This window comes from Herpailurus yagouaroundi, unplaced genomic scaffold (genome assembly GCF_014898765.1).
Source record: "Herpailurus yagouaroundi ecotype Mexico unplaced genomic scaffold, PumYag 141, whole genome shotgun sequence".
Classification (NCBI taxonomy): Eukaryota; Metazoa; Chordata; class Mammalia; order Carnivora; family Felidae; genus Herpailurus; species Herpailurus yagouaroundi.
The window spans coordinates 46,192,800-46,216,784 of NW_024412396.1; the positions used below are offsets into that span (position 1 = coordinate 46,192,800).

Here is a 23,985-nt window from a genome sequence, read left to right on the forward strand (position 1 = left end):
CTGAGCCACCCAGGCGCCCCACCTATGTCTCTCATTTTAAAAGCCGAATATGCTGCTGTTGTTTTTCTTCTTCTTTTCTTAAAATTCTCCTAAGTTTAGATCTGTCTTTTCTAACCTAGTTATTAGTCTTATTAAGATGGATAAGTTGCACGAAAACAAAACATCTGAACAACTTAAACCCAAGAGGCAGAGGTTAGCCGCTCTGCAGAAGCATGTGGTCCAGTGAGCAGGCTTCCTAGTTGCACCCAGATTCTCCAGTAGAAGTGTCAAGGGTCAAAGTTCAGGTCGACTGCACTAACAGTGGCACACTTGCAGCCCACCCAGTAGACTGTTTCAGCAAACAGTGGCTTAACATACTGAACATGGAGAAATAGTTTCAGTTGTCAATGGTTCCGTTCTCTGACCTGCTGACATGTAGGGAGGCCCAGGTCTGTCAGCTCAGCACAACTATCTTCAGTGCCTCCTGCTTGCTGCAGGGACTTAAGGTGCCTTCTGTAGAGAAAATGGGAGGGTTTTCGCTTTTCCTTCTGCGTAGTCAATTAGGGTGACTAAGGTTAGAATATGAACATTTTTGTGACTTCAGCGTATATTGCTAAGATGCTTTCTAAAATGGCTGGAATCAATTCACAGGGCCACCAGCAGAGTATGAACGTGACAGCTCAGCTCGGCCAAGCACCAGTTTTCACTTCAGAGATGTTGTTGCTAGTTTGTTAGGTGGGAGATAGCAGCGAAGTTTCGTTTGCTTCCCATGTCTTCGATTCGCGTTTATCACATCTAATTTCCCTATTTAAATTTCTAAGTTGACAACTTTAAGGAAATATTTTAAGTTTACAAATTATTTCTAGAAAACAAAAATGTATTTTTTGTTCATAATTCTACACAGTGCAGATTATGCTGATCTCCCTAGGGAAATGCACAACTGAAATTGTAATACAAAGTCCGCAAGTATGAAAACCACAGGAACAGTCCAGAAAGTGCTGGTTGAAACCCTGTAACTCTTCTGATTGTATTTTCCTTTCCTCCTTTACAGTTAAAATACCGGGCTCCCCCTCCCCCCCCATATACACTTGTTTTACACTCAGCTCATGACCAGGTGATGTGACTACACTTGATCTAATTACTGGAGCTTTGAATTGTTTCCTATTTCCCCTTTCTAAGATTGTGAATTTTTTATTTATTATTGTGAATGTATCAACCAGAAGTACAGTTATTTATGCGGAATATTCTAGTGATAGCGGAACTACTGATTGGCACTTTCTGTATCATCCTTGTTAAAACTCGGGAACCAGAACTAAGAACTTCAGACTAAATATTTGTTTAGGTGTTAAATATGGAAAATGAAGGCGAGGGGAAGTCAACCACCTGTGAGTAAAATGTTAATATCTCTCCCTTTAAACACAATGAAGCCTTGCTTAGGGCACATCAAGGAATAAAGCTTTTGTTTTTATATAAACCCTGTTTATTTTTTAAAAATCTGATTTCATATATTTTCAGAGATTGCTGATTGAGATGCTTTTAAGTAATCTAAATCTTTTCTATTCTGGGAATATGAAACCAATCCAAAACCCAGGTGTTTTTAGTTTTTTGGGGTTTTTTGGGGGTTTTTTTGCACACAGTGCAGAAATTGCTCCTCTGGCCACTTAAGCAATTTGAGCTCAATAAAACTTTCTTTATGTATGATCTGGCTAGTTCATCCCTTAAGGCATCAAATTGTATTGGACTTTTTAAAATTCATAATATAGTATCAGGAACTTTGGGGAAGATAATGTTAATATCAAATGGCTAAAAAAAATGAGCTTTGGAATCAGTATAAGATCATATATTTGAATTCTGGCACTGCTTGCTGTTTGCTAGTTGTGGCTGGACAGTGACTTATTCTCTCCAAATCCTAGCTGCTACATCTGTAGAAAAGAAGGAAATATCTGTATTTTCATGGTGGACACGAATATTAGGTAGAATGCTTGGCAGAGCACCTCAGTGCACGACATGATATCATTGTAACAGAATGTGTGCGGTATTGGCTTTGGCACTCCAGTATGCTGCACGAAATGTCACTGCCTTGGGTGGTATAACGCTTGTATGTCAACTCATCTGTCAATAGGTTTATCTACCCTACTTGATTGTCCAGTTCCTCTCCCCTTCCCCTCTCCTCCCTCAGACTTCATCACCCTGAGTTCTCCCATCACACACTTCCAGGCCTTTCTGTAACACTCATCCGCAACTCCCCTGCTCTTGTTCTCTCTCTTTCCCCTTCCATCCTCACAAAACACAAAGCTGGTTTGTGGATCTGTCTGGAAGAGCCCTGTGGAACTGATGAATAAGTCTGCCAGCTAAGGGTGTAGGTAGAGGGCTGCTAGGAAAAAATAATGGCACAGCCAGGGACAGGTACCGAAGGTGCTACCCAAAGCCTGAGGTGCTAAGACGAAGGTACTGAGCTTGAAGGACAGGCAGAACCAAGACTGGCCAGAAGGACCAGATAGGATGCCTCTAAAAAGGCTGGTATTTTGGTTTATTAATGTTTTTTTATTTATTTTTGAGACAGAGAGAGACAGAGCATGAGCAGGGAAGGGGGAGAGAGAGAGGGAGACGCAGAATCGGAAGCAGGCTCCAGGCTCTGAGCCATCAGCACAGAGCCTGATGCGGGGTTTGAACTCACAGACCGTGAGATCATGACCTGAGCTGGAGTCCGATGCTCAACCAACTGAGCCACCCAGGCGCCCTTGGTATTTTGGTTTAAAGAAAAAAAAATCAGAGTCATTTGTCTTAAGATCAAAGTTTAAGGACTCAGAAATTCAATTTAAGGTGACATACTCAACCAAAGTCCACTGCCAGAGAGTACACAGTACATTTGGATTTTGAACTGAATAAAGGTATGTTCGTGTAGAAAGGGTGTTTTTCTATACCTCTGTAATCCCTGGGAGCAGAGGAAACAGACAGTGTGCACAAAAAACAAGGCTCTTATTCTGAGAGTAAGTCTTTCTCAAGTGGAAACACATTTTGGACAAGCAGAATCTGACCATGATAGCAGTGAACTTAACTCAGGGAACTAGACCAGAATTCCCATCTATCCCATGAAACTGAAATAGAGGAACAAATGGAAACGCTTGCTTGGAGCTCTTTTTCAAGGAAAAAGGCAAAAAGCTTTCTGCATCGACACACACAAAAGTTTACAAAGTCTGCCTAGAGTTATCAAACCAGAGATGGGTTTGTTTGAAGATAGAGTCTGAATGAAATATTAGAAATCACTTATACTTATCTCCGGAACATTTCCCAACTCATAAATGTACTTATTTAACAGCTGTGAAAAATTGCAGAAAAATATGATCAGAATTTAATGATGACACACAAAACTTTACATGACCTTTAATTTCTTTTCTGCTTTTTAAACATTGAGTTTTATGCAGGGTTTAGTTTCTTTTTTATATTTTTTAAATGTCTATTTATTTTGAGAGAGAGAGCGAGTGAGCAAGGGAGGGGCAGAGAGAGAGAGGGATAGAGAGAATCCCAGCGCAGAGCCTGATGCGGGGCTTGAACTCATGAACCATGAGCTGAAACCAAGAGTTGGACGCTTAACCAACTGAGCCACTCAGGCGCCTCCTCTGAAGCTTTTTCAGTGTGTTGAGCTCTTTGCTCCTTCAGTAGACGGCCCCAGACTGCTGTCTTGTTTTCCTTTAAGTTCTTGTCTGCTCTTTCATGCGGTTTCTGTCTCCTGCCTTTCCGTTTTCTTCCTTGTTGTCAGTTGTTGTATCACATTGCCGTCCGTATGCAAGTCTGTAACAGCCCTACACTCTGGACTTTGTCAACCTCTGGAATGATCGCACCTCTGAGACAAAGCAGTGAGCTTGAAGACCAGACAACCAAGCTTATTAAAATTGTATGCGACGTAGTAGTAAACAGCCCCTGAGTGTGATTCACACGTGCAGAGCTTTGAGGGTATACAGAAATGTTTGTAGTGAATTTTGTGACCTCCGCTGGGTTGCATTTTGGTTATCCGTGTGTGAGCGGTTCATTGCCCGTATTCCCATTGTGTTTTCTTATTTTGAATTTCCAGGGAGTATGAAGACGTTCTTGGAGAGCCCTCACTCACTATATGATTGTATCTTTTATGACCACTCTTTAGTACTTGCAGAGTACCTTCATATACATTACCCAAATTTTAAAACTATATGATTAGATATGTTATGCTATTATTTCTTCTTATTCTCATGGCTTTTCAAATACTTTTATATTTTGCATGGGAATGACACATATTTTCAAATGCATGCATTTTGTATGAGGAAAATTGACCGTGTCATGTCTGAGTCATTTAATGCCTGTGTCACATGTAAATGAAATAGGACCACGTAAAGTGCTGTGAAGAATAAGTCATCCACTTTAGTTTTTCATGTATTTCTGTGTTTTGTGGACTTCCTCATCTGTGAACCATCTCATGTATCGACAAGTTTTATTTTTTTTAAAGAAGTATATACTTAGTGTACAGTGAATATCATTTAAAGAAGTTTTTTTCTGTAATTTAATTTTGATCTTGGCTTTCCATCTGGTCACGAGGAAGGTACATTCAACACCAGTCCTTTGGAGTCTTGAGCAGTGCAGCCCGTTTGGGGGAGGGCCCTGAATCATCATGTCAGTCACCTGGCCACACTGCCTCTCCAGGAGGAACCTGTTATCCCAGCCCTCACGTGCCCTCCAGGTTCATGGCTCTGTAGGTTGCCTTTAGTGCCCACTGCATGGGAACCACTGGTAAGGTGCAAGAGCCCCATGCTAGACTTCCGCCTCCTGGGCGTACTTAGAAGCTCTGTCCTTGTAGACCCTACTCTTGCTGGGAGCAGAGTGCGACTCGGTGACTCACAGACCTTTCTCCTCTCTTCAGTTCTGGGAAGTCTTTGTTAATCTGGGGGAAATTCCTCAATCCTCAAACTCTGTTCTCAACAGATTTAGGGGTTTGTTGTTGCTATTGTTTTAACAAAACTAAGGAGCATTGGCACAAACCTTCCCTTAGGCGAGGAAGCCCACATAACGCAGCCCATTTAAATGGTAGAGTATGGGGCGCCTGGGTGGCTCAGTCGGTTGAGCGTCCAACTTCCACTCAGGTCATGATCTCACACTCAAGGGGTTCGAGCCCCGCGTCAGGCTCTGTGCTGACAGCTCGGATCCTGGATCCTTGCTTCAGATTCTGTGTCTCCCTCCCCTCTCTTGCTCCCCCCCCACCCCCACCCCCCCGCCTTGTACTCTGTCTCTCTCTCTCTCAAAATAAATAAACATAATAAAAAATTTTTAAACAGTAGAATATAGGGACAGAATGCAAATCTCTTTTAAAAACTATAGTTAAATAGTAAGTTGCAGAGGTAGTGAAAAAACAAAAAACTCGATAGGCCACCTCTATTCAGTGTTATATTCACTGAGACCAAACTTGTGTATCTAAGTCTCTGTTTCTGTAACTCATTGAAGAATATTTGTTAAATGCATTGACATTTCATCGAGTGATCTTACTATCAAACAGAATATAACATTTTTAAAGTGTTATGTAAATGTTCTAATTTTGTTTTGTCTTATTTTACCTAAGAACACTGGAACTATTTTGGGGCTGATGAGAATCTTGGACCAGTGGCTGTGAGCATTCGGAGGGAAAAGCCAGAAGAGACGAAGGAAAATGGATCTCCCTACAACTACCGAATAATTTTTAGAACCAGTGAGGTAAGTTGCAAACCAGAAAGATTGAGACTTGATTGGAGTGCGGAAAAAATGGAGTGGTCGCAGTAGCAAAGCAATTAAATTTAATAGCACATAGTTACAAATGCCTTTGAATAAACAAAGGCCCCTTTCATTCGTTCTGGTGGTGATGGGGGTGGACATAATGGTTAGATTTGGATCCTTCCTTTCCATGGAGCTCTGGATAGATGGAATAAATGAATGGGAGTTTTGATGCAGAGAAAGATACCTCAGTTAAGTGTGGCCCTAGGAAATTGGAGCCCTCAGAATTCCAAAGTGGATATTGCATATCCGGCTCAGGGGGCCGGAAAGCCCTGAGCCAGGTTGAGCCAGGGGCCTTACAGATGAGAGAGGGTCACCCAAGAGTAAACTCACTCTTACAAAGTGTTGCTTAGGCCAGTTCTTGACCCAAGAAGAGGGAAAGGCTCTTTTCTTCTTCCATTTTGCCGTCTCTTGGGCCTGTTACCTAGGCCTTTTGGAGACAATGCAGACCAGGCAAACCCAGGGCTATCTAACTGCACGTTGAGACAGGCTCTTGGAGCTCCTTAGGAATCTAGGCACACATAATATGTGAGTTTTTATTTTAAAATGAAATTCAGGTCAGAAAAGGAAAGGAAAAATAAGATAGCTAACAGAGCAGGGTTTTTTGTTGTTGTTGTTGTTGTTTTAAACTCATGAACAAGTTTGGGACAGTGGTTTGCTTTCTTTGTGTATATATATATATATATATATATATATATATATATATATATAGTTGTGCCAGTTATGAATTTATTATTGCCTCCCTGCACCAAATTCACTTGAGGACTGTTGTGAGGCATTAATGCCTAATACTCCCCTGAGGTATCTAGAAAATAATGGGTTTGAAACTAGTTTAAATAGGACAGTTAACCTCTTTCCCCCATTGAATACAAGGCATGTGTCAGGGGTTGGCTTCACTTAGTAATTGTTCCTCAGCTTGAACTCGGGGGAAATTAAAACTAGGATTTTTAAAGGCACAACTTCCATTTCTCATGTGTGGTACGCGGTGGCCGGAGAGGATTGAAGCGCTCTCTTGCCCTAGTGTACTTTCTCTCCACACCAGAGCTAATCGCTAAGCAGGGTGAATGCTTTTGTTGAACGTAGAAAAGCACGGAGAACACGCTGTTCTTGAAGTTGGACGAGGTGGTTGCCCCTCTCTGGCTTCTTGGATCTCTGTGAGCCTGTTACCTTACTTCAGGTGTTTTTGCCTTCCTGTTCTTACCTGTTTCCCTCCCAAGGCCACCCCCATTTCAGCCCCCACCATGTGCTTCCTTTTCTGTTTTTGATCCATTTAAATGCCTCTTCTTGCCACTGTCCTACCGTCCTTCATGCCAGAGGTCAAAGTTTTCTAAGTGAGAGATTTCTTTCTCCCATCCGGTCACTTCGGTCATTGGTCTCCATGACCATCCCTTCCAGCTTGCCTCGCCACATTCCCTCTCTCCCTGCAGCGTTAACTGCTATCCTGAGTTCATGTGATCCCTCTGCCATGATCGGTGGCCCTGTCCTTTCATCCCTCACTCCCTGGGCCCAAAGTGTTCAACCTGCACCTCCCCCTCCTTCCCTGGACTTGCAGCCGCCCCTCCTTCCCTTTTCCGCTAGCCCGTGTGGCGAGCCCTGCGGTCCACTGACTTAGCCTGTGATTGGGACATCCAAGTCAACTGTTACTTGTACTTCAAAACACCGTCACCGCTTGCTTTTACGTTCAAATTAATGTTTAGCTGACAACTCTATTATTGAGGGGGTTCAGGCCGGAAACCTTAAAGTCACACTGGACTCCCCTCCCTGCCTCCTGCCCCCACCCTGGCTGTCAGCAAAACTGGTTGACTTTGTTTTCAAGATATGCCCAGATGTCAACCCCTTCTTCCATCCCATCACCTCGGCCTGGGCCAGGCCACCACCATTTTTCACTGAGAACCTTTCTTCCTGCCTCTGCCCTTAATCTCTGCATCCAAAGAAAGCCCAGGAGGGATCCTTCTGAAGTGCAAACCGGATCTGTCGTTCCTCAGTTCAGAATCCTTTAGTGGCTTCCCATCTCGTGAGAAAAAACCAGTCAGTGTCCTTTGCTAATTTAGGAGAGCATCCGTTCCCTTGGTCTTTCCATCCACGCTGGCTTCCTTCCCCTCTGGGCCACCGTGACACCTCTGCCTCGGGGCTCGGGCTCGGCTGCTCCCTAGTCCTCTGTCCTGCTGTGTTCTTCCCCTGGCATCCTCCTGACTGGAGCTTTCTCATTTCCTTCTGACCTTGACTCCTAAACCACAGGGGCCTTCCCTGGCCACTGGATCTAAAATTTCTGCTCCCACATATCCCATTTCACATCTGAGGTGAGGCTTTCTTTTTTCACGAACATTTAATACTACCTCACCCACTGTACTTGTTATTTTGTTTGTTTTCGGTCTCCCCCACTAGAATTTAAGCCCCGTGGGGATGGGGTCTGTTGTCTGAGTTGTTCACGATGACATGGCTAATGCCTAGAATTGTACAGCCGTGCTCTCCCTTCCCCTCTGTCTCCTTCCTTCATTCTCTTTCCTTCCTCTCTCTCATGTGTATTTAATGGAGTGCCCCTAGCTTTCGTGGAACGTTTTCCTTTCCGGTGAAAGTAATCCTTAAATGTGGTTTAATGGTACTATCTTAATGAGGCTTTTCAAACAAAGAAACTAACAGAAGTCCTCTGATAGAACCCTCTCTCGAAGTCCGTCCCCACCTGACAGGCATGTTGCTCCTTCCTCTTTCATTTCAATAGAAATCATCAGCGCACAACACAAACAGAAAAACATCAACGTGTTTGTAAAGCTGACAGTTTCTGGAGAAAACCTTGTGACACGTGAGTGTTTTTAAGCAAGGTACACAGGGACTCCTAAGGCCTCTCGCCTTCTTTCTGGAAATTATTAACAGAAATATCAGTAATGCTAGTGATCCAGTTATAAAAAATGAGTCATGCTTTTTCTCCTCTGCTTTGGCTTCCTGGAGGTGACCTGCAGTCTTCCCTGTGCTACAGGATTAGCATTCCTGGGCTTGGTTTCTCGGCTGAAAATACTTGGAGCCTCTGTAGCTTCCGGGCTCCAGGCACGTTACCTCAGGGACAGAGGAGCACGGTACCTGGGTCTTCCGGCGGTTTCCCATAACTCAAAACACAATCAAGCAAACAAATCCAAGAAACCATTTCTGTGAGATTAGGTATCAAGTCATAGGAAAATGATGTCTTTTTACACAAGTGTTACTTGAAACCAAATTATTTATAAATGAAAGAAGAGATACTGATCACGTGAATAGGACCTTGTTCTTGGATTGACAGCAAGATGTCGGTCAAGTTTGCTTTTCCTGCCCTCCTCCCTCTTCTGCATCATCTGGCAGATGTTAGAGGTTTTGCTTCCCTGGTGGTTTTTCCTTTGGCCTCCATTTTGCTGCGAGACGCGTATCATGCCCTCTTTGCCTGATTCCCGGACGCTTGCAGCTTCCTGCTCACCGTATTGTCTGCCTGCGGCTTCTTCCTCTGGCTTCTTCCTCTTGCGGTTCCTCTCGAGGGACGCATCACCCTCCGCACTCAGGGTCTGAGGTTGCCCCTGGGAGCCTGATGGGTGCACACGCCCGCTCTGGGCTCTCCCCACCCTGCCCTTGTGCTCTGTCAGCTCTGTCAGCTCTGTCTGCACCATAGCCGTGGCTCCTTCACGCCCACGCCCCGTGCTCTCTCATCTCCGTGCCGTTGCTCTCTGACATTTTCCAGAATCCTCCCCAGGTTTCATGGTGCCTTTTCAGTGCCACCTCTTCCGCGAGGGCCTTTTCTTGTGCTCTGAGCCATGATGCTCCGTTTTCTGCCTTTGGACTCTCTTGGGCCCCGAACTTGTTACCCTTTCCCAGTAAATACAGCCTTCCGAATTCGAGGTTGTGTGTCTCTTCCCTCGCACGTGCCACACTTGCCTGTCGACACGCCCTCCTCTGTTAGCTCCTGTCACTCCCGTGTAACCTACAGGCCTCATGGAAAGGGGTTCAGTGCAGTGGGGCTTTTTTCGTAGGTCACATACAGTGTTTACGTTACGTTAACAACTTAGCCACGCGACACCTTTTGGGAATTGCGACCGCTTTGGGCTTCTTGTTTACTCTAACAAATCTTCGTTACACGGGGAAATTTCTTTGCTTCTGTTTATTTCATAATAATGGAAAGTGTTTCTAGAAATAAGGGGAAATCTAAAGTAATTTGCAGTGCTGTAGACTCTGCTGCTGTACTAACAGTCGTCGTCGTCTTGTGGTAGCATTTGGGGATATAAGTAGTTTATGCTTGTCCATGATATGTTATGAAATTTAAAACTTGGGGGCGCCTGGGTGGCGCAGTCGGTTGAGCGTCCGACTTCGGCCGGGTCGCGATCTCGCGGTCCGTGAGTTCGAGCCCCGCGTCAGGCTCTGGGCTGAAGGCTCGGAGCCTGGAGCCTGTTTCCGATTCTGTGTCTCCCTCTCTGTCTGCCCCTCCCCCGTTCATGCTCTGTCTCTCTCTGTCCCAAAAATAAATAAAAAAAAATAAAACTTGACCCTTATCTCTTGTAAATCAGAAAGGTATAACATGTAAATCCTGAGCATTCTTCAGATGCTTCTCTGGGATGTCTTCTTAATTTCCTGGTTAGTGACATTTTATAAGCCATATAAAGGTCTAGATCTTACTGAGTTCTTGAAGGAAATACCTTATTTGGCTTTAAAGTAGATCTCCTTGGAAGGCTTGACTCTGAGTTCCTTTGGGCTTGTCTGGGTCTTCTTGAAAGTGTTGGCCTTGGGGCACCTGGGTGGCTCAGTCGGTTGAACGTCTAACTCTTGATTTCGGCTCAGGTCATGATCCCAGGGTCATGAGATCTAGTCTGGCATGGGGATCCATGCTGAGCCTAGAGCCTGCTTAAGATATTCTCTCTCTGTCTCTCTCTCTCTGTCTCCCCCCTCCCTCTCTCCCCTTCTCCCCTTCTCTTCCTCCGCCCCTCTCCCCTGCTCATGCACATTCTTTCTCTTTCTATAAAAGAAAAAAATAGGGGCACCTGCGTGGCTCAGTTGGTTCAGTGTCAGACTTCGGCTCAGGTCATGATCTCACAGTTTATGGGTTCGAGCCTTATGTTGGGCTCTGTGCTGACAGCTTAGAGCCTGGAGCCTGCTTCTGATTCTGTGTCTCCCTCTCTTCTGCTCCTCCCACACTCATGCTGTGTCTTTCTCTCTCTCTCTGTCAAAAATAAATAAACATTGAAAAAAAAACTTTAAAAAAAAAAGAAGAAAAAGTGTTGGCCTTGTCTTCCATACACAAAGTATCTAAGCCTTTGAGAAGTCATTCCCGGCTCCTCGGGGGCATCTGAGTCTAGGCCTTCAGAGCATGTGATGTATTTACTCCTCTCCCACACCGGGAGAGACCTCACTGGAGCACATGTCTGGTTTTCAGCTCATGACCCTGAGAGGTTCAGTCCTGGAGGATGCCATTCCCTCAACGGCGAAGCACTCGACAGCCAGAGGGTTGCCCCTGAAGGAAGTGCTGGAGCACGTGATTCCTGAGCTCAACGTCCAGTGCCTGAGGTTGGCCTTCAACACTCCCAAAGTCACAGAGCAACTCATGAAACTGGACGAACAAGGGGTAAGTTTGGCTTCTGGGGGAAGACGTTCTTGTCACTCAGATTTCCCGCTAGGTGTCCAGAATACGGAACTTGAGGTTTCTTTTTTGACCTGTTAAACGGATGGCATTTATTGCAGAGCATGGTCGATCTCTTTGCAATTACGCGTTTTCTGTTTTCCTAACTCTCTGAACTTTGAACATTCTTCATCTGATGAAATTTTCTGTGTCAGAATCGATAAATAGGGTTCTTAAACTGTGTTCAACTCTTTTAGTGTAAAATCTTCCATAAATGCAGTGAATTTTTCAGGGATTCTAAGAATAAATAGTAGCAATAAGAGTAATATATTCACCAGGCTCTGTTTTCAGTGCCTTCAATATGTTACCCATTTCATCTCCCAACCCTATGAGACTGGCACCATTAATGGAGACCTTGTCTCCATTTTAGAGGTGAGGAATCTGAGGCATAAGGAGATGGAATAGTAGGCCCAAGTTCACACAGTTAATAAGTTCAGAGCCTGTACTGTTAGCCACTGTCCACAGTACAGCTGTTCTTAAAAGCTTCAGTTTTTAAAGCCTATTTATACCACCAAAGATGTTTTCTAGCCAAGATTTCTAAATACAGAATTTTAAAAATTTGTGTCCCAATTAGTAACAAAATGAAAATGCTCAGGATTTTCTTACTTCTATGCTTCCTGTACTTCCTGTGTGGCCATTTGGTCAAGATGCAGCTGGGTGATAGGACAGTCCATACAGAGGCAGCACAAGGGTAGAGAATGAAAAACTATGATCTCACAAATCCACTAACCAGGGAGCGGGCCCACATTCTGCTTGGAATAATTTGAACATCTGGGCTAGTTTTGTTAGATGTTTTATTTATATACTCTGACTCTTTGAACGTCCTTGAACCGTTTTAGCCATATTACATCCTAGTAATATGAGTGATCATAGCTTTATTATTGCATTAAAAAAAACACCCTCCAAACAAAATCGGTCTCTTTATTGAATGCCATTTTATAAACTAATTTTGATGGTATCTCCTTAATTAACCAAAAATTCCAACGTTATTAAAATGAATGGGAATTTTAAAAAGTCTGTCTCTGGGGCGCCTGGGTGGCGCAGTCGGTTAAGCGTCCGACTTCAGCCAGGTCACGATCTCGCGGTCCGTGAGTTCGAGCCCCGCGTCAGGCTCTGGGCTGATGGCTCAGAGCCTGGAGCCTGTTTCCGATTCTGTGTCTCCCTCTCTCTCTGCCCCACCCCCGTTCATGCTCTGTCTCTCTCTGTCCCCCCCCCCCCCAAAAAAAAAAAAAAAAAAAAAAAGAAAAAGAAAAAGTCTGTCTCAAGGTGTGTTCTTTTAATTCAGCCACTAGGGATATATTGGGAACCAATGGTTGGACACAGCTTTTCTTATCATGACTCTCTCTCTTCATTCGTTTCACTTGTGAGAAAGGCCAGCTGATGTCTGTGCCACACGTGGACCACCAGCAGCAGGCTGTGTATGTCCACGTTTATAACATGGAAACAAGGGAGCACTTTGAATGTGTCAGAAGACTGCTGGTGCACTAGTGAGCTTAACTATTTGGGGGCTGTTTTCCAGTAAGTGTTCTGAAGATTCAGTCTAACAAAGGAGGAATAGAGAAAAATGAGGATTAGGCTCCACTGTGTGGATTCAGTCTTTTCAGTGACCATGTTTTTCAAGGAGAATACATTAAAAAAAAATTTTTTTAATGTTGATTTATTCTTGAGAGAGAGAAAGCATGAGCAGGGGAGGGGCAGAGACAGGGGGAAACACAGAATCCAAAGCAGGCTGCAGGCTCCGAGCTGTCAGCACAGAGCCCGATGCTGGGCTTGGACTCACGACCTGTGAGATAGTGACCTGAGCCAAAGTTGGATGCTTAACCGACTGAGCCATCCAGGTGCCCCAAGGAGAGTCACATTTAGACACTGATAATGTAATCACAAATTGAACATTCTAAATCCTACATTAGAACAAGTTATTTTGTGGGACCGCTAGCCCATGTTATGCCCTGTCTTAGTGATGAACTATTCCTAATCCCATCAACACAGAAAAAATAAGACCACTGTACAGTGAGTTCAACTTAAATTGATTTAATTCATAAAACTGTCCATTCTAAAATTAGGGCTTCTTATGCTTAGCAGGTATTAAAATGATCCTTTCCTTCATAAATTATTGATGACGATATATGTTAGTTGTTTTCTGTAATGCCTTTCCTCTGCGAAATTAAAATTTGGCAACCGATGGGCATCTCCCCAGTTTTATTTTGGAAATTTTACTAGGCAGTAGAACCTAAAACTTTAAAGCCTGATCTTCCATATATGCAATTCTAAATCTGAACTAAGGGGCACCCCCCTTGGCCTCTGTCTTTTCATTTATGTCTCCATAGCATTCAAAGCCAGGATTGTGCTGGTAAAAAGCACATGACATGCATACTTAGGCGTTTAGTCTGGGGAGTTCTTTTTTTGGTAGAAAATCTCATTAATGCCTTGGAATCATTTCGAGAAAATGATTATTTTGGTGCCTTGTACATATACAGATTTCTTTTTAAAAAATGCATGTAAGTGCAGTAGATTACACATTTGAATCATTGCAAAACATTTTGTTTCCATCCTTGTCGTCATTTTAAAAAATTTCGTGCTTTGTACATCCTTACATTTAAAAAGATTTGTAGAGTGATACCAAGAAATTAGACTCAGTGAAAAGAACTTCTAGATCTCCCTTTAAGTTTTATTTAAATGATTGCTTTAGTAGCTTTTTTCCTTTAAACAGCTTACATAATTATGCTTGGAAAAAGAAAACATTGTTTGCTTGCTTCATTGTGGCATTTTGCCTTTCGGATCTCTGTTGCTTTATTTTCTCATTTTACCACTTTTAAAAGCCGAAATGAATAGAAGGACGAATTAAAATTATGTCTGTAATATGTAAAAGAAAGCATTTCACAAAAATATAAAAATGTGTTCTTCATTTGACTAGACTGATATGTTTGCAGGAACTGAAGAGGCATTTTGATTCCTGAAGTTTTAGAAATGAATGTATGCTTATCCCAGTTATGTATGGGGCTTATCCAAGCTTTTACATTCTCCTCCCTGATACTTTTCTGGGCCTTTCACTATTCATTGATGTCCACGTCCATCATCCTGTACAGGGCAGTGACCTACCAGTGATTTCACACTGTCAAGAGTTGGGAACAGTGTGTGACTTAAGAACATCTGCATCAACTCTGGACTTAATCGGTCATGGTTCTAGATCTTCACTTACTAGATAATTGAGAGCATCACTTATGATAATAACAAATTAGATCAGCATGTGTGTTTACTTATCACACTTCCATAAGCACTTCACCACACTGCCTGATTTACTCGTCCTAGCGCCCTGCATGGAGGTTCTAATTATTGGCCTCGTTTATGGTTGAGAAGATGGAGAATGTCGGAAGTTCTCAGTGCTGTTTTCAAAACCCTCAGTAGTCCTGAACGCTGGGTACACACATTTGCATAATGCTACCTTTCGTTTATAAGATTTGCAAGTTATATTTTTTCAGGTCTTGAATTATTTTGATCCTCAAAACTATGCTGTAAAATATCAGGAATTTCATTATCCAAGCCGGCTGTTTAATAATGTAGCCAATTTGCCGGATCAGCGCCATTTTTCTTCATCAGTCATTTAAAAAGCACCTTCATTTCACCTACTCTGTGCAAGGGGAATGAAAAGCCACCATGCCGGGCACATGGAACTCTTAGCTGTGGTTGATAATGATAAAATAATAAAACTTGCTAGTAGCCCTTTACATGCGCCATCTCATTGAACATTTGCAAGCATCCCATGAGAGAGCTGCTGTCATAGGTAGTATAATATGTTATGCTTACTGTCATAAGTAAGCACAACTGTTTCAAATCTAATAAATGCTCATTGAGTAATCACTCTTGGCGGATTGTTAAAGACTATGGAGAGTAAATGGGCTAGTAAGACACAATCCTTCCCCAAGAAGGAGACGAGGTCATCAATTACTGTAATGAAAGTCAGGTTTAATATAATGAGTGTAATAAAAGAACGGCAAACAAAGAGCACTGGAGGTGCAAGCCAACAGGGCCAAGTCATGATTGGTTAGGCCCATTTCCAAGATGGGCCATGGAAGGGAAGAGGGTTTCATCAGGCCAGAGAACAAGCAATGGGGTGGTCTAGATTCAGAACAAAAAGCACAAAACACAGAGGGATGAAAGCACAGTGTGGTTATGGCAGCAAGCAGTCTTGCGGAACAGGAGTGTAAGGCACATGTAAGAGAGTAATAAAAATAGATACTTTTTATTGGGCAGTGACCAAGCTAGGTACCATGTGAAGCAGTTTACATGAATTACTTTAATTAATCCTCAGAATCCTTTGATGTCAGTGCTTTTATTGTTCTTATTTTACAGACAAGGACGCTGAGGCACAAAGATGCTGCAAGACCACACCAGTCACAGTTAGGATCTGGTGGAGGCGGGTTTTAAATCCAAGCATTCAGACTCCACAGCCTCCCTTCTTACCCAATGCACTAAATACCCCATCCTCCTTTTCTCTCCCCTTGAGTGGGAGAGGAAACTGGAAAGATGGCTCTCAGCATTATTGCTGCTGGCTTCAGTGCCCAGTATTAAATAGAACATGTTAAAGTACTATAGCCAGTTTGCAGTAGAGAAAATTGGTAGTCCTGTTTTCATTAGGAAACGTCAAGTTTCATGTATGTGGTAGTGGTTTTCCTAAATGAGTATCTCCACTGTTTTTCTAGGTAATTATTAAAAGTGCAAAGAAATGAAAATATTTTTGGGGTTTTCTATTCCTTAAAATCTTACCTTCAAGTTACTGACATTGAAGGGGAAAGGTGATCATCTCTAAATTAGGTTTGCAATATTTATCTGAAGAACAAATGTTAAGAAGCAAGGTTTATTTGATCACAAATAGCACTGATTCCTTGATTAAGGACACGGATGAAATTTGCTGCTGACTTCGCCTATTCGTTGCCATGTTGCATTATTTTATTGAGGATAAATGAGTTTGACCAGCTGCTTTCTTCTTTGATTCAGGCAGCAAGATTTAAAGAACGAACCATAAAGAAAACATTTTTCCCAAGACCCATTTTGTATGAATGAGGCTGTGGCAGAACAGTTGCCATTCCTGAAATTTTATCCTAGATTATGATAACAGCTAATGCACAAACTAAAGTTCAGATGGCCACACATTGGTTCTAGACAATTCATGGGTCTGTATGTACATCATCAGGAAGGAAATATACACGACAGTTGTCAGGTCAGTGGAAGAAGGCAGTGTGGCATTATTGGTAGCTTTATCTTGTCTGTTCACAAGTGATGATTACTCTGCACTGGCTCCTCCGTGCTCTTTTGCCTGGCTAAGGCAGGGATGGGTGACTTGTTGGGAACCTTTCCAGTGGTAGGGTTCTGTGATTAACACAACTGACAGCAGTGGCATTTGGAAGACATTTGGCTGTGGAACAACCGCGGTTTGCAGTGGTGGAGTTCCGCGTGGCAGCGACATGCAGTGAGGACCCTTTGGTTCACAGTCCAGAGAGTGCAGCTGTTTCAGGCTCAACTTTGAATTGTGGATTGTGTCTTAAATTCAGCATTAAATTAAAAATTTAAGCTAGTTCCTTTCCCATGGGAATAAACTAGCTAATATCTTCAAATGGTGCAGAAATCCAAGTAATTCTGTTTATTTTGAGGGATCTCATAGTTACCAGTTTCATTAGTTTCTTACATATTCCTGTGTCTCTATACAGACATCATCAAATATGCATCTAGAGTCTTACTTCTTCCTTAGAATATACAACACGCTCTGGACATTTTCTCTTTTTCACCGAGTAATGTGTTTTGGAGACCTTTCTATGTCAGTATACAGAAAGCTTTCCCATTGTTTCTATGGCTGCATAGTATTCTATTTTGTTTCTGTACCATCGTTTATTTTATCAGGTGCCCTAATGTTGGGCACTTGGATTGATTCCACTCTTTTCCTGTTACAAACAATGCTGTAATGAAGAGCCTTTTTCTGTATAACTGAAATTCATCTTCGTGTCAGATCAATTTAATACCCAATATGAAGCTTTTTAGTTTTGTGAGAAGTTTTGCACAACATTAGAGAAGACTATTGCGTGTGTGTATAGAACATGTTATGCCAAAGATAAAAATAGATCAGAATGGCTGTGCACATATATAAATAATTTTGACAGCATCGCAGTCAGATTTTTAAAATAACTTTCCTACCCAGTATCCATTTCATTTTTTAAAAGCAGTTTTATTTTTGTTAGTAATTTCCAATGAGGATACATTTTCTAACATCATATTTTGCTCACAACACTGAATTTTTCCAGTCTCTTTGACATTCTTTTTTTAGGGGACAGTAGAGTGATGAATCTTTAAGAAGTGGTTTAAAAAAGTTGTCATGTTTATAAAGAACAAACCAAAGTAAATGCTGTCAGGGTGAATCATGAGGATTTTTCAAAAAGAACAAGATCTTCATGTCCGGTAATGACACAGTAGTTTGTTGCAGACCAGACCACCCAATGAGAAGAACCAGGAACACTGGACAAAATATTTTTAAAAAGTAAGTTTGTAGTTTCACATCTGGAAATACGGGGTATATCTATTTTTTTCCCCTATTCTTCCTGCTAAGTACAGCTAAATGCCTTGTACATTGTATGAAAAGTAAACATAAAATGAATCTTCAGGATAGAGAGGAGGCAGACCGGCTAAGGACCGTGGGATTTGAGGAACAACACAGTGGTCGTTTGTGATAAAATGAGAATAGAGGGGAACTGGCTCAATTTAATGAAAAACATCTACCAAAAACCTACAGCTTATATCCTCCTTAACGATGAAAGACTTCGTGTTAACACGGCAAGGATATACAGTGTCACCATCGCTATTCGACATGATACTGGAAGTGCTAGGCAGCACAGTAAGGCAAGAAAAAGAAATAAAAGATGTTAGAGAAAGGGAAAAAAAAAATAAAACTTTCCCTATTTCAGGTGGCTTGATAGTCTATGTACAAAGCCCCGAGGAAGCTACAAAAACTTCCTAGAACTAGAAGGTATGTTCAGCAGGGTTGCGGGATTCAGCATCAACTCACAACAATCAATTTGGTATCTTTGTCGTTTGTATTAGTTGAAGGGTAGTTGACACACAATGTGACATTAGCTTCGGTGCACTATAATGTACGTACTAGTGATTCAGCCAGTCTGTGCCTTATGCTCTGCTCACCGCAAGTGTAGCTGCCTACCATCAGTCATCATACAGTGCTGTTACAGCACCATTAACTGCATTCCTTATGCTGTATCTTTCATCCCCATGACTTATTCATTTCACAGCTGGAAGCCTGTACCTCCCACTCCCCTTCATCTGCGTTGTCCTTTCCACCCACCCACCCACCCACCCACTCTGGCAACCACCATTTCTCTGTATTTATAGGTCTGTTTCTGCTTTGTTTTAGATTTCACATATAAACAAAATCATATGATTTGTATTTCTCTGACTTACTTCACTTAGCATGATACTCTCTGGGTCCATCTATGTTGTCACAAATGACAAGATCTCATTCCTTTTTATGGCTGAGTAATATCCCATTGTGTGTGTGTGTGTGTGTGTGTGTGTGTGTGTGTGTGTGTGTATGTGTGTGTATATATATATATATGTATACACATACACATACACACACACCACATCTTCTTTATCCATTCTTCTATTGATGAGCACTTAGTTTGCTTCTGGGTCTTAGCTGTTGGAAATAATGCTATAATAATCATAGGGGTTAATTTATCTTTTTGAATTAGTGTTTTCATTTTCTTTGGGTAAATACCCAGTAGTGGCATTACTGAATCATATGTTATTTCTGTTTTTCATTTTTTGAGGAACCTCTATACTGTTTCCCACAGGGGCTGCCCCAATTTACATTCCTTCCAACAGTGCACAAGAGTTCCTTTTTCTCCACATCCTCACCAACACTTACTATTTCTCATGTTTTTTACTGTAGCCATTCTGACACGTAATAAGGTAATATTTCATTGTGGTTTTGATTTGCATTTCCCTGATAATTAGTGATGTTAAGCATCTTTTCATGTGTCTCTTGGCATCTGTATGTCTTCTTTGGAAAAATGTCTGTTCAGGTTCTCTGCCCATAGTCGTGCCCCAGTTACTTGTTTGGGGTCATTTTTTCTTTGGTGTTGAGTTGAATATGTTCTTTGTGTATTTCAGATATTAATCCCTGATCAGATATATCATTTGCAAATATATTCAGTAGGTTGCCTTTTCCTTTTGTTGATGGTTTCCTTTGTTGGGCAAAGCCTTTTTGCTTTGGTGTAGTTCTCAGTTTGATTTATTTTAATGAACATGTGGAAGCTAAAATTAAAATACAATATCACTTCTAATCCCATAATAAAAAATGAAATGCTTGGGTGTATATCTAACAAAACATGTATAGGACTAGTGTGCTAAAAACTATAAAACACTGATGAAAGAAATTAAAGAAGACCTAACTAAACAGAGAGACATACTATGTTCATGGATTGAAAAACTCAAGATTTTAATGATGTCAATTTTGCCCTAATTAACATACCCTTAGCACGATATTGAAATCTCTGTAAGATTTTTTTGTAATTGTAGACAAGATTATTTTGAAATTTATATGGAAAGGCAAAAGACCTAAAATATCTAAAACAATTTTGAAAAAGAAGAATGAAGTGGGAGAAATCATTGTATTTGATTTCAAGACTTATTATGTGACTACATGAATCAAAACTGCATTATATTATTGGGAGGACAGACTCATAGATCAGTGGAACAGGATAGAGAAACTAGAAATAGCACCCATCCCCACATATATCCACGTGATTTTGACAAAGGTCTAACAACAGTTTGATGTAGGCAGGATAGGCTTTCCAAACAAAGGTGCTGGGACAATTAAATATCCATAGAAAAAATAATGATGTTGACCTAAATATTACACATTGTACAGAAATTTATTCAAATTGATCACTGATTGAAATATAAAACTATACAAATTTTGACAGTGATGTAGGAAAAACTTTTTGGGATCTAGGACCTGGTAAAGAGTTCTGAAACATAACACCAAAAACTTGATTCATAGAAGATAACTGAGAAAATGTATTCATCAAAATTAACAATAAAGTTTCAGATAAAAGTTAGGTGACAAATTAGCCTTGATTTCATGAGGGCTGCAGAAATCAAAAACAGAGTTCAGGGATCACTGAATCTGTAAAACAGTCATTGAAAATCTGGAATGGAAAAACAAAGGCCAAAGTTAAAATTTAAATAGATGTGTTTAAGAGCATATTAGAGCAGAAGAGAAAAAATCATTTCTCTTTTTCTTTTCCTTTTTCTCTCTTCTTCTCTTTTCTTCTCTTTTCTTCGTGACAACATTTACTGTAAGTGTTCTCTTTAATCTTCATCCCCTAGTTCCCCCCTCTACCCCCTCCCAACTCTCCTCTGTTGACTATCAGTTTGTTCTCTATAGTTAAGAGCTTGGGGGCGCCTGGGTGGCTCAGTCTATTAAGCGTCTGACTTCGGCTCAGGTCATGGTTTCACGGTTCATGAGTTTGAGCCCCACATCGGACTGTGCTAACAGCTCAGAGCCTGGAGCCTGCTTCAGATTCTGTGTCTCCATCTCTCTTCCCCTTTCCCACTTGTACTCTGTTTCTCTCAAAAATAAATAAACATTAAAAAAAAAATGTATAGTTAAGAATCTGTTTCCTGGTTTCTCTTTTTCCCTTTGTTCATTTGTTTTGTTTCTTAAATTCCACATATGAATGAGGTCATGTGGTATTTGTCTTTCTCTGACTGACTTGTTTCATTTAGCATTATATTCTCTAGATCCATCCATATTGTTGTAAATGGCAAGATTTCATTCTTCTTCTATGGCTATATAATACTTTGTGAATATGTGTGCGTGTACACGCGCACGCACATGTGTTTATACACGTACATACATACACACACACATATGCACACCCCATATCTTTATCCATTCATCAGTGGATGGGCATTCAGGTTGCTTCCATAGTTTGGCTATGTAAATAATGTTGCAATAAACCTAGGGGTGCAGTTACCAGAATAATTTTAACTGAAGAATGGAGACAAAAAATATGAGAAATACAGAAAAGTACCTAAAACACATTGGGCCACAGTGAAATACATATATGTAATGGAATTCCCAGGAGGAAACCAAGTAAAGCATTCTTTAGGGGACAGAATCAATATTTGAAGAAATACCGGTAGAAGATTTCCAGAACCGATGAAAGACAATGAATTAAGATGATTTATGGAGCTCCTCCTGCCCTAAGCAAGATGAATACAAAGAAAATTAGGCATATGTCCACCAGAATCAAAATTTCTGAACTTAGAAGAAAAAGGGAAAAAATCTTAAATAGCCGGGGGAGGGGGGGGAGAAACACCTTCAAAGAAGAACAGGACAACTAGCTGTTAAAATCAGCCATTTGATTTTAGGTAGAAGCCGCCAGGAGTTTATCTAGAGTGCCAAAAGAGTAACTCTCACAATGGATGTTCCCCAATAAAAATCTTCTTTAAAGATGTAGGCAAAACTAATTTACAGTTGGGGGGAAAAACTGGTCACTTGAGTTAGTTGATGCAGGGATGGGCTGTACACAGGAACCAGGAAACTTGGAGATGATGGAAATAATTTTATATTTTAATGGTGGTACAGATGTGTTAGAACTCATTAAATCAAATGGATGCAGTTAACTTCAGAAGTTATATACCAATAAAGTTGACAAAAACTCAAGGGTAGATTTCTTTTTTTTTAATTTTTTTTTTTAACGTTTATTTATTTTTTGAGACAGAGAGAGACAGAGCATGAACGGGGGAGGGTCAGAGAGAGGGAGACACAGAATCCGAAACAGGCTCCAGGCTCCGAGCTGTCAGCACAGAGCCCAACGCGGGGCTGGAACGCACAGACTGCGAGATCGTGACCTGAGCCGAAGTCAGCCGCCTAACCCACTGAGCCACCCAGGCGCCCCAGATTTCTGCTTCCATCTAGGATTAAGAAAGAGGGACTGGATTTACCTTCCCATCTGAAACAACTTTTTAAAAAGTAGGCAAAACAATGAAAGCGTGGTTTTTATGACATTGGGCATTAGGCAGCAAAGGACAGTGATCTCTGGGAGCTGGGACACAGATTAAATGAAGGGTAAGGTCACACCAGCTTTCTGCCTAAAGAGTTTGCAGACTGCAGCACAGGGAGGAGCATGGCCGGGCGGGGGCAGGGAATGCCCAAGGAGTCTCCCTGAGTGGAGACTTACAGGTGAGTCCAGGGAAGCCCAGGAGGGGTAAGTGCATGCATTTGAGGAAACTGCTGGAGGAGCCTTGAGAGCCCCCCTACAGTTTTAGAGAGGCAAATCCTCAGTCCCCCCACAAGGCCGAGGACAGTTTTTGCATCCACTGGGTCGACTGGAGAACCTCATAGTTCACATGGCAGGGAGTAGTCTCACAGTAGTTTTGCCTCAATAGTGAGTGGGGCAAAATTACCCTCAGATTAAACACTGCTGTTGTATGACCTAACAGTTCAATAAAAAGCAGGAACTGTAGGGATCAAACTATTCCCAAATACCTGTGTCCCAGAGTAGCATTCAGGCTTCCTCAAGGCTTCACAGCCCACACTCTTGAGAACTGCCTCACAGTAAAGTAAGCACCTTTTAGTGACGGTTTTAAATTTCTGGATTAAATCAGACCCTGTAAAAGTTTTATAAGAATTTAAGAACTGGGTTGTTCTCGTGCTCTTTGCCACCCCAGTGACCTTCCCAAGGCTGTGACAGCAGGCAAGAAGAGGTGAAAATGGGGAACCTCAGACCAGTTCTCTGAGAAGCGGGTTCTTCAAATCTGTTTCTCCTGGTGGAGGGCTCTGACTTTATCATCCCATCTTTCCAGAAACTCAGGGCTACGGAAATCAGATTGCAGTTTTCGTTTCTTTGATTCTGTGTTGAAGTATCCACTTTATCAGAGGAAGTACAGTTTTACGTACAGTTGGTCCTGAGCTGTGAGAGCCCGCGTCACTTTCGGCGGGTGGTCGGGACACTTTGCTTTATCCAGACTCGAGGCCTTCATCTCAGAGACAACCTGTGTCCTGTAGGATTGACCGTGATTCTTTTTTATAGCATTTGTGGAGTGTCCAGACACGTCCATAATGCTCCCTGGCAAGCATGGAATTGTATAGCATGATCCTGGGATTACCCAAAGCAAAAATCCTGAACTGTGGGTAAACACAGCGTGTTCTCAGAATGGCTTGTGGTGTCATCATGACTCCGTTTTGAGCATCACATGGAAGTAGTACGTATTCGTATGTGTAAACCCATACGCGTGTGTTTGTGCCCGTCTCACAAAAAAGAGTGCTGTTTTACGTAACCTCCTAACTCAAAACCCCAATCCGCGGCTCTGACTCCATTTACATTTGCTCTTTCCCTTGAAATGTTGCTCGTTACATTTACATAACTCCTCCTCAACAGCTCCTCTCATTCTGGCAGAGAACATGGTTGCTAACTAAGGATTACAGGAGCCTGCGTTCAGAGAATGCCACCTACCTTGACTTAATTGCAGTGGAAACCAAGAATATTGTCACATTGGAGGATAGAGCAGTGACATTTGGCACAATTCCTAAACGA

At 41.9% G+C, this 23,985-nt stretch overlaps 1 protein-coding gene across 9 annotated transcripts in view; it reads left to right on the plus strand.

The window, feature by feature from the left end:
• The window catches only part of SIPA1L1 (signal induced proliferation associated 1 like 1), a 365,218-nt gene that overhangs the window by 248,189 nt on the left and 93,044 nt on the right, over positions 1-23,985 (plus strand). For all 9 annotated transcript variants that reach the window (XM_040477574.1, XM_040477573.1, XM_040477570.1 and 6 more), the window contains 2 exons: positions 5,564-5,694; positions 11,135-11,323. In XM_040477574.1, the coding sequence (XP_040333508.1) occupies positions 5,564-5,694; positions 11,135-11,323 (320 nt within the window). The remainder of the gene's footprint in view (positions 1-5,563; positions 5,695-11,134; positions 11,324-23,985) is intronic.